At 39.6% G+C, this 16,516-nt stretch overlaps 2 protein-coding genes across 2 annotated transcripts; one reads left to right on the top strand and one right to left on the bottom strand.

Moving 5' to 3' along the window:
- The first annotated feature begins 364 nt into the window (after positions 1 to 364).
- LOC121953604 (zinc finger C2HC domain-containing protein 1B-like) lies at positions 365 to 2,380 on the top strand. Its single transcript, XM_042500782.1, has 3 exons — positions 365 to 528; positions 1,024 to 1,255; positions 2,144 to 2,380. The coding sequence occupies exons 1-3, from the start codon at positions 365 to 367 to the stop codon at positions 2,228 to 2,230; spliced, it is 483 nt and encodes a 160-aa protein (XP_042356716.1). The 3' UTR covers positions 2,231 to 2,380.
- Positions 2,381 to 2,478: 98 nt separating this feature from the next.
- Positions 2,479 to 15,744, bottom strand: LOC121953728 (serine/threonine-protein kinase Nek9). The gene is given in 24 exon segments (XM_042500939.1): positions 2,479 to 4,060; positions 4,159 to 4,212; positions 4,303 to 4,407; positions 5,009 to 5,167; positions 5,681 to 5,868; positions 5,993 to 6,052; positions 6,134 to 6,301; positions 6,455 to 6,616; positions 6,709 to 6,817; positions 7,296 to 7,457; positions 7,584 to 7,630; positions 7,791 to 7,991; positions 8,092 to 8,236; positions 9,315 to 9,507; positions 9,593 to 9,643; positions 9,765 to 9,829; positions 10,465 to 10,575; positions 10,682 to 10,813; positions 10,933 to 11,038; positions 11,147 to 11,217; positions 11,301 to 11,356; positions 11,452 to 11,629; positions 15,333 to 15,499; positions 15,502 to 15,744. Coding segments are annotated over 24 exon segments (2,880 nt in total). The 5' UTR covers positions 15,518 to 15,744; the 3' UTR covers positions 2,479 to 3,886.
- Positions 15,745 to 16,516: the final 772 nt, after the last annotated feature.

The following is a 16,516-nucleotide window of genomic DNA, read 5'->3' as shown; positions in this document are numbered from 1 at the left end:
GAAGACGGCAGATGAAGTCATGAGCACATACACAAAAAGAAGACACAGTCCTCAGGGGAGGCACAACATTACAAAAAAGGGGCAAGGCAATGTCTATACTCAAGCACAGGATGGTGTTGTACCTGGTAGGAGAGCAGATGGAGTGGACCGACCATTTCCAAACAAGCCTGTTGGCCACAGAAGGACTCTCAACCCTGAGAGACAAGATGCACTTGATCTGTATGATTTCGAAAAAATCACTATAACAAAACAACCACAAGGCCCTCTGCCACCACAAGAACATGATTCAAATGGCATTAGAGAGACTGCTGGATTCCAGCGTCCAAGAAAAGACTCACACAGACAGCCCAGAGGAGAACTGCAGATGGCCAAAGCAATTCATGAAAAAGAGCTGATACTACAGGAGAAGCTGTGGAGTGTTGAGGAAAAAATAAGACAAAAAATCCAGAGAGACACAGCTGCAGGCGATGACCAAAGACATGAGGGGCAGAGGATCAACAGGGGACACGCTCAGATAAAAACCAGACTGTCTGAGCAGCAGAAGAGAGAAGCAGAGAAAAGCAGAGAGATGGTGTTGCAAGAGAGAAGACAGGAGGATGTGAAACAGCTTAGGATGATGCCTGATCAGAGGAACGAGGACAGGAGGAGGAATACACATGAGACAGAGAGGGCCAGGTGGAGAGGGAGGGAAGTGGACTTTTCACAGTCACAGAGAAATGAGCAAGAAGCAAATGGAGAGCTTCACAAATCTAGATGGGAAAATGTAGAAGGGCACACAAGAGAAAAAGAAAGGGCTAAAAAAGATAACAGCATTTGTGGACAGACAGGTGTGAAGTCACAGGATGGAACCATGAAAGCAAAAGAAAGAGAACAAAACACAACAGACGACGAACGAGACACAGTTCAAAAGAACCAGCAGAAAACTTCTCAAAAAGCTGCATCGGAAAATCACAGAGATGCAGGAAGGAAACCGTGTGGAGGACAACAGCGTCCACCTGTTTCTCGTCCTTCTCATTCCAACAGAGAGGAGCAGGAGGAGCTCAGACAGGACGGTGACAGAGACGCCGGCCTCCAGCTGCTTCCTTGCAGAGTCTGCAACAGAAAGTTTTCCAGCGAAAGATTACAGAAGCATGTCCAAATCTGTAAAAAGGTGAAACAGTCCCATCGTACAGTCTTCAACTCCTACGTTCACAGGACCAAAGGATCCGCCATAGAGGAGTTCTGGAAAACACACAGCAGGCCCAAGAGTCCAGAGGTAGGCCAGGTACATTTTGTACTCTTTTAAAGGGCCATTACGCCAATTTTACACACAGAGGTTTATTTATTTTAAAGGTACATAGTGGAGTTTCTGACCACTTCTATCATCACGGAGTGTTGTTTTTTAAGATTTGGTGCCACATAACCAAAAAAAAAAAAACCTGTTTCCCTGTCATGGAAGGGCGGGGAGGTTACCATGCAAGGGTCAAACACTCGCCACTCCAGGGACACTCTTGCTGTGAGGCCACAGAGATAACCACTACACCACCATACCTGTGATAATCATTTGTCCAAATAATTCAGTTTGGCATTAGCTTTAAAGTGATCATTTGGGGACGTTTAATACATAAGAAACAAGGAAATTTATCAAGGAAATACAATTTTAATGATGTTGTTTTAATTCTCATAATAATGAGCAGCACATTTCTACATTTAACATCCCTGTTAGTAACACACAAGACTGATACCAGCTGCCGCAGAGGACACACATATCAGCAGACTGAGGATTAAAACATGAAAACATTACATATAACTCTCATTTTATTTTTATATTTATTATCCAACACCTGCAATATGATCCATGTTTTTTTCCATCCAAAATCAAACCTAGAGATAAAATTAAGACAAAATACCACCAGAGAATGACTTTTTTTATCTGGGTCACCCAAAAGGTTCTCCACCTGATGCAGGACTCTGCTAGTTTAGAGAAGTCTAATTAAGATATTATTGGTTGCATTATAGTAATTGTGGGATTAATTTTTTTGTGCTTGAGTCACACTATGGAGTTAAAAGTCAGTATCTCTGATATGCTGTAAATTTAATGTTAAATTAATTATTTTAAGTTAAAATGTAACGGTTTTGATGTATTTGATGTCTTTTTATTCAGGTTTTAAAGAAAAAGAACCAAAGACAAAATCGAGAGGCAAATGCAAAGAACCTGCGCGAGGGTCGACTCCAAGTAAGCCGACCATAACTGACCCTGGACCATCTGAACAAGAAGACAGTCGCACATCATCGTCTCATAGTCTGTACTCTGAATTATTTGACTTGAAACCTTGTAAAAATGTTACTACATATCTTTTGTCTTCAATGTTTGAATCTTTTCCCTATTAACTAAACAGAACTAAGACCGTTTCATCCCTTTGCACTTTAAATAGTGCATGTTAATGTGAACAAGAAAGAGCTACAGTGTACTGTAACCACGACTGTGGGAAACATTGATTGTATATGCATGAAAAAAACAGCGGTTTTATTTATGGCTTTTACACAAAGCATAAAGCAACAGTGAGACTGTGAGATGCGTGTTTATACAACAGTTACAAGTTAATAATATTTGGTTAGATGTTGAAAAAAATAAACCATATTTTAAAATGCTGTCAACACACTGTATGAAAAATTGAGCTAAGGCACAGCATTGTCATATTTGCACTAAGTTTTGGTTTCAATAGCTTTCCAAGGCACTCTGGCTATATTTAACAATGCATTTTACTGCATGAAAACACTGCCAGTGTTATACTGCAGACACTGACAGTACACAACTATGACACACTTGCACACATGTACTGTATATGTTAACTCGCACAATAAACCTAAGCAATGAACAAAAACGGCATAACAAAACAACATATAAGAAAGTACCTAAGACAGATAAAATGGTTAAAAAATGCAATACGAAAACAGCATTATAGCCGCAAGAGCAGCTTTACCATAAATGCTTAAAAGAAAACTGTTTAAGTGTCCATTCATGTCACATAGTAGATAGACCTGAATGTGCTGCCCCATCAAGAGTTCAAGAGTTGAAGAAGGCAGTGAGAAAAAGTAACTAAAAGTAGCTGTTAAAAAAGAATCAGTAGTTTCGTGTTTCACACAAATACTTTCATATGACAATAAGACATGCACATTTTTCAAAAGCATATATTTAGAATAATTTTAATATGTTTGTAATAGCTAACGAGACTGATAAATATGGAAAACGGATATTTTGTATTTGGCACTTTTAATAATATCAAATGATATTAAAATAATTAAAAATAAAGTGATATGTTAAAAAAAAGTTATGCTTGCATTCTGGAAGATGGCAGCAACATGAGTTGTGATCAATCAACAACATCCTGGCAGCCCATCTCTCAATATCTGACAAGAGGAAAGCTTAATCTTTGGATGCATTTGCAAACGATTTCCTATTTGCACAAGATTGTCTTGTTATTTGCAATATGTAAGGCACTAAGGACTGATGCCTCAATGCTGACACCACTTAAAGTCAACAATACCACCAAAACATGGACCTAACATTCACATTGCAGAGTAACACTACGATGACTGTCTCTCATGGGTGTCAAGGTCCGATGCTTCATGTTGAATCCAGCCAACATTTCAGTCTGTGGAGAAACTACATCACTGCACCCAGGTGAACACACGTGTGCATGTGAGAGTGTGGTGTTATACAGTATTATGTAACAGAATGTAATCATGCAACTTAGCGCTCTGTCAAACATGTATACTGAACGTAACCACTATGAATGAGCACGAGGCTGCACCCTCTACTGCACGTCTGACAGCCTTGTTTCATTTAATATGTGCTTTGAGGTTTGACACTTCTCCCATCATCAGAAAATCTGCAGGTAAAGTCTCACACACTGGCCCCTGCGGGCCTGTTTGTGAATCCGCCTCCTCTTTCGCCTCCATCCCCGGGCATTCGGGCATCAGAGGGACGGTTTCCGTTATTGTCACATCCTGCTTCCCGTAGCGTTGAACGATTGATTGCCGCCCAGAGCCTTTGATTTTCCTTCTGCTGCTCAGTGACCTGGAGGCGGCAGGAAGACATGCTGTCACTCACACACAAGGATCGATATCAGCACTAAGGCGGCTTTTTCAGGCAGCTTTTGGGGAACAACGTCTCACCTGCTTTTCGAGCATCTGGATCCGCATCTCTTGACGAGCGACTGTCTCTCGCAGCTGCAAAAGAGACTCTTTGGTCAAATACTGTGGCAATGGGAAGAACTGATTAGATCATGATTTGCAGTGCTGAGTGTGCAGATCTGGTACCTGTGTGATCTCGCTACTTGCTTTGCAGCATGCGCCCGATTCCCCTTTTCTGCAGCCGTCAGCCTGCTCCAGTCCATTGACTTTATCACAGCCCATTCGTTTAGTCTGAGAAAAACAGTGGGCATAGATGTGTTTTAAATCACAGTATTACAGTTTAGCATAGGCTGTTACAGTTAAGTAAAACTAGGTGTGATAAAAATATTTAAGTTAACCGAAACAAAAATAAAAACTACACTTGAAATAAAAATATGCAGGAAATGTCTTCAGTTTTAGTCTTTGAATTTTGTCAGATTTGTCAACAAAAGCATGAGGAGGCAGCAGTGTATCTGTTAAGAGACCGGAGTACCTACATGACTGTGATTTTACTGCCTCAAAAAAGTGTTGTGTTTACATGATACTTATTCTGAACTTCTTAAATTTTGCCTGATGCCTCCCCCACTTTAACATATAAAACTAAAATTAATACTGAAAATAATAAAACTTAATATTTTTTAACAATATAAACTAAACTGAAATAAATACACTCACTGTGGAAACTAACTGAAACTAAAGTGAATTATAAATAAAAATAAAAACTAATGAAAAATACCAAACTTTAATAAATCTGGAATTTTCAGCTATACTGTAGAATTCTAAAAGTTGTTTTTTTTTCAGAGTACATAACTCATGTCTCGATACTCGCAAAGGACAGGCATGGTGGCATTACCGATAGGTCTTTCTTGGTGCTGACAGCTGCTGCAGCAGCAGCCAGCTCTTTCAGCTCCTCATAAGGCAGAGTGACGCTTTGGGAGAAAGAGGAGAGCTGGTCAGGAGTGGATCCCTCTGAGTCATCTGGCATCGGGATGAACTCTGCGTTTTCAAGCTCCTGTTGGATGAGAACTTCCCTGAATTAGAACACTAGGATCTAAACTCAGACTGCAGTCAAATCAGATCTTTATGAAAAATGTTTGTTTACATGAAAAATGTAAACAAAGGGCTAAAGTCAAGAGGAAGTGAGGTCGAAACAAACTTGTTCTATACGGTACGGCTGCTATTTTTCTGCTATTGAGCTCTTTAGCAGAAACGTGTTCTGTTGGTTTGTATTATTGTTCACTGCCGCGCAGTAAATATGCTTTGTTCTTTCAAAATTAGATTGTGTTGTCAGTGTGCTAACTGGCTAACTAGCGTCATGGCAGTTTTCCTGTTTAGACTGCTGAAACTCGTCTTACGTGCTGGTTGGAAGTCAGTTTGGTGTGTTCCTGCACAGCTTTTTGGCCGAGACATGGTGACGTGAGACGACACAGCAGGGGACTTTTGTCGCTGCTAGTTTTTTGATACCAGTCTGGTGTGTCTTGGCTTTAAGGCTTCCTTATTCCTTGGTGCTTTCATGAAAACAAACCTTTCTAAGCCAGAGAGGGCAGGAGCTGTCCCCAGTCTGATTTGCCAGTGACATCATCGGGGTCTCCATGAAGCACTCCTCTGTATTATCCTCCATTGTACCACCAAGACCCCTGAAACGACACTCTGTCTCTGAACCAGGGTCCATGTCCAGATCAACTGTGGACGTAGATGCCTCCTGGCCCAGCCCTGTGTACACATACATATATATTAACACACACACAGGCAGTGTAGACTTGCGGTGCAATTGCAGACTTGTACTTAGAGCAAAGAAAATCAATACACATATTGGTGACCATAGAAAAGGATTTACCACTACCGACTGACAGTCCACTGCTGTTAGAGCGAATAGTCTTGGAGTTGAGCACTTTCTCTGCAAAGGACAAAATATATTAGACGACTGTTTTGTTTTTGCACCAGTCCATCGTGCATGAGTCTGCTTGTGATTACTAACCCATTATGATAATGGTGTGCCAGCCACGGCAAGACAGGTCCGGTACATGGTGGAGGGAACCAAAGATAGGTCTTGGCATGGCAGGGCATACTTCTGAACCAAATCCCTTATCAGCCGGCATCCCAAGTCGCCCGTTTCCTGCATTTCCCCATGCGAAGATCTGATTATCTGCAAGAAAGAAAACCAGGTGATGGCATATCCTCAGAACCAAAAGTTTGGAACTTCTGGATAGATATAAAAAAGCCAAAAACCTTAACATAAAATCAACAAAACATGAATATTATTGCCATAGATGCACCACAGGACAGTACATGTTCTTACCCTCAGTGGCTGCAATGGTGAAGCCGTCGCCACAAGACACTTTGGTCACGGTCTTCCCTCCAAACGGTCCGACAAGGAGCTGGACTCCCTGGTGTTTTTTGAAGTCCTTCACACCCAGCTGTCCGTACTTGTTGCAACCAAAGGTGATGAGGCGACCGCGCACTGAAAAGCCAGAAATCATATAAAATTGATGTTTCTTTGAAATTGAGATAATTTTCACTTTTAAGAGAAATATCAGCCTCTTTTCACGGTACCATCAATGGCAGCTGTGTGGGTCTTCCCTGGAGCTATGGTCTGAATCTTGAACCATGACAGCTGCTTTACCAAGGTCAGTGTGGTGATGTATGGGATCCCCTGGTTACCCTGGTGTAGTGGATAAAAAAAAAAAACAGTGCTGCATACCCTAAATTCTCTATTGATAGAGTCTCAAAAGCTGCAGGTCAATCTGCATTCTTTCATGTTTTTCAAATGGAAAGTCCTATAAAGACGTTTTTAAAAAGCAATGACGTAGGTTTCAGCGCTGCCCTACCCCCTATATATATATATATGTATGTGCTGTGGAAACAAACTAAAACTAAACTGAATTATGACTTCCAGAATCGAACTAACATGGTGTCCACAGCAGTACATAGGTTTATAAAGCAACAACATCGTGCCGAAACCTACATCATGTCACGTGGGAAAAGTTCGTTGAAGGGCTTGGGAAAGTAACATTTTGAGGCTAAGATTTGAGGCTAGAATTTTCCTATTTGAATGCATCAGGAAAACCACTGAAAGGCTACAAAATGATGTAAAGAGGCTTAAATAATAATGAAGCTGCACTTTGAGTATATGCCAGTACCTCTCCAGGGTGGTTTTTGAGACCAGAGATTCCCTGGTTCAGACCAAGCTTGTTGAATTCATTGTTTCCACACGCCAGGACTTTGCCAGTTTCTGTTATAAAGAAGGTTCCATCGCTGGCACATGACACTGCAGAGATGGTGGCACCTTTAGGGATTTCCACCTGTGTAATCCAGAAAACAGACAGATCTTCTGAAATAAACAGCTTCAAATACTTCCTGGCTCCTGCAAAGTTTTAGCCTCACAACAGACAGTCAAGAATATGCCAGAGCAGGAAACAAAAACGTACTTGCATCGGAGAACTGAAGTCATCCTCACATTCCAGTCCGAGACGCCCTGCAGCAGAAAAAAATAGAGCAATTTCTACTGAGAACGCTCAGTGAGATTGCATAAAAAGTGCCACCATCTCCACCTGCTGGCTACACTTATAACAGCAAAAACAACCTGACAGGCTTAAATCAGCTCAGAACCACAGTGAAGCAGCAGCTCTATGTACCGTACTCTCCACAGCCCCAGGAGTAGATGTCCCCATGCTGAGTCAGGACCACCACATGGTTATCTCCACAAGAAACCTGACGGACAGGCCGCTCCTCAAAAAACTCCAAGAGCACTGGCTCCAAAATCTCACTGCCAAGCTCCCCCTCCACTCCAATGCAGCCGTAATAGTCTGACCCAAACATGTACATCTGGTCCTCATCTGCAAAACGACAGCAGCACAGGTTTGAGAAATTGTGTCTTTCCAAAGAAAGGTTTGCTTTCAGGTACCTGTTTTTTCGCAGGAAGCTTTCCTCACTCACCGGTGATACAGGCCGTGAAGTCAGCCCCACATGCCACCTGTCTGATTGCCTTTCCTTGTAGCTTCTCCACCCTCTTTGGCTGCCGGTACGAAGCCTGGTCTCCGTGTCCCAGCTGGCCCACCATCTTCCCCCCACCTTGGACATTCTGAGGATAAGTTTGAGAAAAGCTCCATGAGGAGAAGCGCTACAGCAACTGGATCCATTTTTTCTCTCTCATACCCCTTATTCACCAACATGGGACAGGTTCCATTCCAGTTCCCGCACCGAATTTTGAACAATTCAGAGTCTTTCGACGGAAAAATAAATTGTTTGGAAACCTGCAAAGTTTGCTCACAGCAGGAACCAAAAAATAACATGTTTTCCTCAACCTACAGTGTGAACCATGAGATCAGTGGGTGTGTCATATTCCACAGCTTAGAAAGAGACGATGGAGTCTAACATGTAATTGTCTTCTACTTCTTCATATCATTAACAGTTGGTCTACGCTTGTTTTCTGGATAAAAACAAATATCTGTGATAACAGGACAAGAGCTTGTAGTGAATCTGATTCACCATATTGCTACGACTGGTTACTTAGGTTGTGCATCGTGCAACACCCTCCACTGACGTCACATCTTTGAATACAACTAGAGCCAGACAGATATGTCCATCAGCCAATTCCATCCACCAATACTGGCCTGTCACAGATATATTTCTATCTGCTTAAACGTTGTCAGATATGCACAATATGAAAAGTTTATTTTTAACAGAACATAACATCAGGAAAAGGTGCTTAGAGTTATTTAGAATGATCAAACTCACAATGAAGGCCACTGTGTGAGTGCACTGATCTCATTTTTGACAATAAAGTTTATTGTCAAACTTTAAAATATTTTATTGTCAATAGTTTATTGTCAAACTATAAAACATCCTGCTGCCATTACATTATCTCTGTCATTTGATAACCATATCTGTGGGATAATTGCATTGCAACACTGCATATATAAATAATATCAGGCGATATATATCAACGTCGGAATTTTTTTAGTCCCCAATATCGGTATTAGCCCAAAAAATCCACTATTAGTCAGGCTCTAATTACAATAATTTAGCTCAAAAGTGGTGGAAACGAGGACTGGTTCACTACAAAGCACCAAGGTTCAAATAAACCTGAACAGAACAGGTTCAAGAACCAGAGCTCATTGGGTGGAAAAAGGGTACCAGACTGATGGATTAATACTCACTGCCCAGGTATACAGCTCCTTTTCCACTGTCACCACTGCAAAGTGACTCTCCCCGGCACACACGTGTTGGGCACTGCTGCCTCCTTTAAACGAGTCAATTTTCTGGGGGGTAAACTTCCCTCCCCCCCAGAAGTAAACCTCCCTCGAGCGTGTGGTCACCACAGCAACAGGGGTGTCAGTTACTGTACTCAACCTGCGGTGCAGCCACGACAACAAATCAGTTATTTACTACAAACCGTCTTAAGGGACCATATATGAAACAAGTGTAAACAACTTACTTTGGTTTTTTCATTGCTGAATTCAGCAGGGCAACTCGCTCTTCAAGCTCCCTAACAGAGAGTGAAGTTGTCACTGGGTTGTCAGGGGTGTTTTGACTTTGTTACAACAGAATCTAGAATATTTTCTGGTTAAAGAATCAACAAAAACACTCTTGTTTTATAACCAACTTACTGTCTGCAGCAGGAGATGAATGGCTGGTCCAGAATCTGGTCAGCTGTAGGCCTCTTTGCAGGATCCTGCAACACAAACAGATCACAAGTTTGCAGGACGGCTTTTTACTGAGCACAGAGGATCATTTCTGGCATCAATCCATTTGTTTCATGACTATCTGACACAAAACTCTTTTCCAGACACTTTAATCTAATGTTTTCAAGACCTGTTCCAAGATCATTTTTGATCAAATTTAAGACTGACTTTTGAACAAATTATCATCAAATAATTTTCTTGTTCAAGCATTGGAATTAAGTATAAAAGTAAAAAGTAATCAGCCAACTCTGTGCGGTCCCGTAAAGAGGGAGGTTGTATGTAAAGATATTGTTATTGAAGTAAGTTTGGTTAAACTACATTTTGCCAACACATAAGTGTAAGTAAAAAGTAAAAAGATAGTATTCGGTTCAGTAGAAGGTTTTAAGATTTGTAACATCAGAAATGTGAACTTTCACGCAGAGGAACTTGACTCATTTTAACCAAAATAAATTTGAAGATGGATAACTTAAATTAAATGTTTGTAGCAATTAAGACCTTACAAATTCAAATTTAAGACTATTCAATGACTTCTAAGGCCTAATATTCATGAAGTTGAATCCAAGACAATTGAAGTTTTTTAAGGACATGCAGACACGTTGCTACTCTAAATCCTTCCCTCACTTACTTGATCAAGGCACTCGTACACCAGTTTGATCAATGCAGCTGAATAAACATCCGAGTTCACGTCCATAGTCCAGTTGCCTTGGACTATTTTCACACAGAGGTTCAAAGGGTTCTGATGGACACAAGCAGCAAAATTAATTAACCCTGGTGGAAAAAATTTAATTTTCTTATTAATGCAAGGCAGTGAAAAAAACTTTCTAGCTTGTAAACAAACCTACCGTTGCATCAAATGTTCTTGTAAGAGCCAAAACTTCAAAAAGTACACAGCCCATGGCCCAGATGTCAGATTTGAAGTTGTACTTTGCCCCCTGGCACAATTCAGGTGACATGTAATACGGAGTTCCCACACACTGGATTTACAGAAGAAGAAAAAAAACAGATTTTTAATTTTTTTTTTTTTTTACGCTTACTAAATCACAGCCACTCTAGTTAAAGATGCTCGCATAAAAAAAACTAAATTACGACATACGGTCTCTGCCATTGAAAACTCGGAGTCTAGCTTCTTTGCAAGGCCATAGTCCCCAAGCTTAATGAGGTCCGTCTTGGTCAGGAAAATGTTGAGAGTTTTGATATCTCTGCAAGAAAAAGTAATGATTCCATTACCAAAAAAAAATGTTAGAAATAAAATAAAATAGTCTCTGCAGATGCCATTCATAAGGGCATGAAAAATGCTGAAAATTTACCTGTGTAAGATCCCCGCTTTGTGAATGTGGGACACTGCTGAGGCAATTTGGTACAGGTACCATATGACCACCTAAAGAAACATGTTAGCAGTGACAATATAATACAGAATAATCTGTTAGTGTGAAATAAAGCCCTGCACTGTCGCACCCATACCTCTTCACTGAAAAGTTTTCCATTCTGGTGGTTGATCTTATCGTACAGATTCCCTCCTGTGATGAGAAGGCTGTTTAGCATTCTGTCACGCACAAACAACATTTTAACTAACCTCGATTACATCTTCAGAGCGGACGTGCCATTCACCTACCGTTACAATACTCCAACTCGATCAGCAAGGTATTTTTATCCATGAAGTGATTGAAGTAGGCGATGATGTTGTTGTGCTCCAGGATGGAGAGGATGCTTATTTCGTTCATGACATCTCTGCGCTCCTTTTCTGAGAGCGAGTTCAGGTCCACCTCCTTCCATACCACCAGAGAGTTGTCCTGAGGAAGTCAGAGGGGACACGTCATTAAATAACACAACTGAGAGCCTAAATTATCCAAGCATCTAGATGTGTCCCTCTAGATGAGTACTGGCTGGTTTATTTTTCTCTGCAGTCCCTTTTTAAAAAAAAAAAAAAAAAAAAAAAAGTAACACACATTATTCTGAACATTAAAAAAAAAGTAATAATACATAAAATACTATGCACAATCAATTAATCGGTTGTTAAGAACTGAATTAAACATGTGATTCAGTACTGAAGGCATCTAACACTATGATACTAAAGGCTATTCAGTGCTGTCAAAGTATATGCAATATGTTGCTGTGAGCTTTGACTGGGGGGAAAATACCATTTGGTATTCTTCAAAATAAGCAAAACTTTTATGTTTTTCATGTCTGAAAAGGAGTAGGAAGAAATAAATGCTTGTCTATTCCCACCCTCTCTCGTTACAGCTTATAGAACAGACAACATTCTCTTTATGGGTGGGGAAAAACGATAAAGCATACTATCGCAATATTTTGCATGACAATAGTGTAGTGATAAACAGATGCAAGTATCTACTTTTTTGATTATATATTTTTTAAAATTATATTATGCAAATATAAATTAAACATACATACATTTTGCTGTAATAAAAACAATTGATGCGAGATATACAGACTGAAAATTGTATCTTAATAGATAAAACAGATGTTGACAAAGATTTCCTTTGAGGGACATATTTTGTGATCGTGATATCATGGGGCCTTCGGTTATTCCCATCCCTGCTTCTCAGGTTTACAGCAACAAACTTTTATGTATGGTAGTGGGTTCAGAAAACATTTTTTTGAAGGACAGGGTGGCATAAAGGATCTGCAAACTCAGACACGCACCAAAGTGGACTGCAGGACAAAGGAGCGAGGCATGGGAAAGTCATTTATCTAGTTCTCACTCAGGAATTTCTCACAGGGGTATGTTAACAGAGGAACAGCGAGCAATTCAGTTAGCAAGACACATCCTGCACAGTTGAACATAATAATGCACTTCGAAAGCAACACGTAGCACTATTAATAAGGCATTTCTGATATAGTCAATCAGTGCATTTTCACGTTAAGCGTTGGTGCTCATAATTTATGACGAAATCCTCATGCCGGTGCAAGGGGTTGTGGGGCCTTGTAAACTTGCAAAATACATGTTTGCCTTTGCCCTGTTGTAACAGTGATGCAGTGGTGAAATACAACAAAGTATTAATACTTTGTTACAGTACTTAAGATGTTTTTGGGGGGATAATCTGTACTCCACTTGAGTTTTTATATTTCTGTCAAATTTAACTTTTACTCCGTTTCGTTTCTTCAATAAAATGTATACTTTTTCTAGAATACAATTCCCCTAAACATTTTAGTTACCAGCTACAAAATAGGAAAGAAGGTGGAGGGATGGACAGAGGGAGGGATGGACGAATAAAGGAATGGGAGGTGGAGAAAAAAAAATTTTTCTTCAAGTGTAATGTAAGCTCTATTTTTAAGGTGGTGTATGTTAAAAAGCAATAAACTTCATAATTCTTAAAATTCTGACCACTTCCTTTTTTATTGTCAGCATTTATTTGTACTTTTACTTTCAATACTCAAGTAAATTTAATATCATGAAATTATTTTTGATGCTTAAGTACAGTAACTATCAGATACTTTGAGACTTTTATTCAAGTAATATTGTAATAGGTGAAGAAAAAAAACACACAGTCTGCACAGTAGATTATGCTTCCATAAATCTTTAATATAATTACCACTGTGTATTTTCTTCTCTTGTATTATCTCTTTTCCATTACCTTGTGTATTTGTCATCTGGATATGAGGGCTCTTTTGAACTTTTTGTAATATTCTAACAGGTGACTTAAACCTCTATCAAAGTCATTTCCTGGTTAGATATCTATACTTTTATTCAAGTTTGCCTTTCAGGTATTTCGTCCACCACAGCAGTGAAGGTAAATTTAAGTAGCACATTAGCTTTACTGAAGGTAAGTGACTGATGCACGGCATATTGCAATTGCCTTTTACAGTTTTTCTCCATTGTATACACACAAAAGATGAAACTATGCACATTATTCTGATAACTTGGCATTCCTGTATCATCAACAGGACTCAAAACTTCTAAACTCTAAGCACAAATTCAGTGTTTTCACTCAAAATAGGGCTCTGAATCACATTTTTGCAAAACTCCAAGCACAAATTGCATCATTTAGCACACTTTGTTCACCTGGACAACACTGGCCTTCAAAACGCCAAACTCCTATTACCAAATGGTCTCACTCACATCTCAGTACGCAGAACAGCCATGTTTCAGAGCACTTAAGAGGCCTCAGGTGACCTCTACTGTGTTGGGTAGAAATGGAGCAGCATGGAGAACAGATAAGAAGGCATACAATTCTCATTTGTCTGTATTACAGCAAAGAGTAAATATTTGCTCTGTTACTTTTTTGTATTTGTGCACCAACTTCATCCCCAGAAAGACAGCCATTTCATTTTATGAAATAGCCTTTCTCATTTTACTTAAAGTGTCAGTTCAGTAACATATTTTCGCCAAAACCAGTAACATTCCTGTATTCTCACAACTCTAAAAGTTACAGCATGACTCTGAGAGCTGGGCTGAGTTTAGCCTTACTGGAGCTCATTGGATAGACAAATGTGCATTGCATCTTTTGCTGATACAATGACTGTGTCAATGCAATATTTATATGACCTACTCAGAGTATTGTATTACATTACAGCAGCACTCTTTATACTATATGTACCAAAAATACAGCCTATTTGGGGGACACAAAGAAGGAAAAAAAGGAAACAACTGCTTTATTTCTACACTTTTCTTTTTTTTATATATCTGAATATGTAGCATGGCCTCACAAAGGCAAAACACATATAAACATGATTTTGATGGTGTTTTTTTACATCTCTGACATGCTTGTGACATATGAAGCTTCTAGGGCCCTCAGGACATCTGGGGCCCCAAAAGTGAGAACAACACATGGTGAAGCAGAGTTTTGTTATCATACAGCACAAACCTTTAATAACCTCCCAGATGATGTTAGACAAGCCCAGACTCTGATTACTTTTAAGACAAAGCTAAAAACATCCCTGTTTACACCACCTACTCCACCTGGTAATATCTGCAAACTTATTTTAAAACTGGATTTAGGACCATTTCAAATAATGTTTTTATCTTTGAACCTCTTGTATGCACTTCTGCAGCTTTTAATGGTGATTTTTATTTATTCTTTCTCCTCTCTCTCCTTTATATATCTAATCTCTTTACTATTTTGTTGAAAATCTGTATCTTTTATTATGTTTTATATTTTATGCTCTGTAAAGCGCTCTGAATTGACCTGTTGAAGGAAATGTGCTATACAAATAAAGCTGCCTTGCCTTTTTTTAAAAAATTTTTTTTATTGATCACGCCAGTATTAAATTGGTGCTATGTGCGTGATATTCATATGAGAGCTGTGAGGACTGTTTTGGTGGAAAGAATCAGTTTTGAGAGCAGATAACATAGTTATGAGTGGTGTGCTTCATTTTGCAGGAGATTTGTGGAGTTTTGACCAAATGGTTAACCCTTTTCCGTTTGGTATATAAAGATATTGAGCCATAGTTTCAGGAAATGTGTTCAAACCAAAGAGGGGGGGGTGGGGGGGCTTTTACCATACTAAACGGTGCTGGGACAGATATCCAACTTACCTCTGTTCGTCTGTACAGAGTTGCTTCACCAAACGCCCCCCTCCCGAGGATCCGGATAGGAATGTAATGCAGCTTCTCCTCTTCGCCATTAAACGTGCCCGAGGCTGTTCGCTCACTGACCACAGACCCGCCGCCCAAATCTGAATTCAGCGAGTCGAAATGTCTTCATATTCCCCCAGTGACATTTCTGTTTAGGGACTTGTTAGCCAATGATGGAAATAACCCGAACAGGCCTAACGTCAACTAATACTGAAAGACTCCTAAAAAACCGTACACACGTCTAACATATTACCCGCGCCGGCTAACAAAGAGACCTGTCAAAGTACTCAAGTTATCAGATACCTCGAAGCAACTCAAAGTACGGAAAATACAACGTAGCAAAATACGTGCAAATATAGTAGTTGCACTAGCGTCAAGCATGACACAACAAAAATAAGGACGTCAGGACAACTTTTTCAAGTTTCAGAATAAAAGGCGTATCCGCGAGCGTGTTGTCGTGTGTTTTACTATGAAACGCAACAGAGCGCGTTTCCGGTGTTGGCGCGCGTCTGTTTGGGTGAGATTGATTTGGCTAACACTTAGCAGGAAGAAAGTGCAGCACCCGCAATAAAGTCCTGATCTGTCATGGAAATGTGACCATTAAGTCTGCATGACAAACACACATATTTAAAATCAGCTGGATCGACTAAAGAGGTATCATCACGTCGAAAACACCTCCATCCTCTCCCCACGCTACAACCCGGAAACCATCAAATTAAACGGTCTGCTTGGCAAGAAGTTTTTAAAAATTTTTAAACATATGTTTAAATCTTTTACCCTCATTGTCTGATTTTAACGACAAGTAGCACGCGCAAATAAAGAATGGTATTGACAGAGCTGTCCAAACATACAATTTTAGTTCACAATTTATTTTCATACCACATAAATAAATACATTTGAAATAAATATATATATATATAATATATATAAATAAATGGGGCCAATGAAATTATATATATATATATATATATATATATATATATAATTTTTTTTTTTTTTTTTTAAACTAAATGTATGTTACCACTTGTACCAGATTATAGTTTAGAGCTAATTAACTACAGCAGTCCCTTGGCAAGTAAGAACAAATACAAACACACAGCACAATGGCATGATAATACAAAGTTGTTTAAGAGGAGAGAAGGAGA

Source organism: Plectropomus leopardus, chromosome 14, assembly GCF_008729295.1.
Source record: "Plectropomus leopardus isolate mb chromosome 14, YSFRI_Pleo_2.0, whole genome shotgun sequence".
In the NCBI taxonomy this organism is placed as follows: domain Eukaryota; kingdom Metazoa; phylum Chordata; class Actinopteri; order Perciformes; family Serranidae; genus Plectropomus; species Plectropomus leopardus.
The sequence above is the reverse complement of the archived record's forward strand: the minus strand, read 5'-3'. Positions and strand labels throughout refer to the sequence as shown.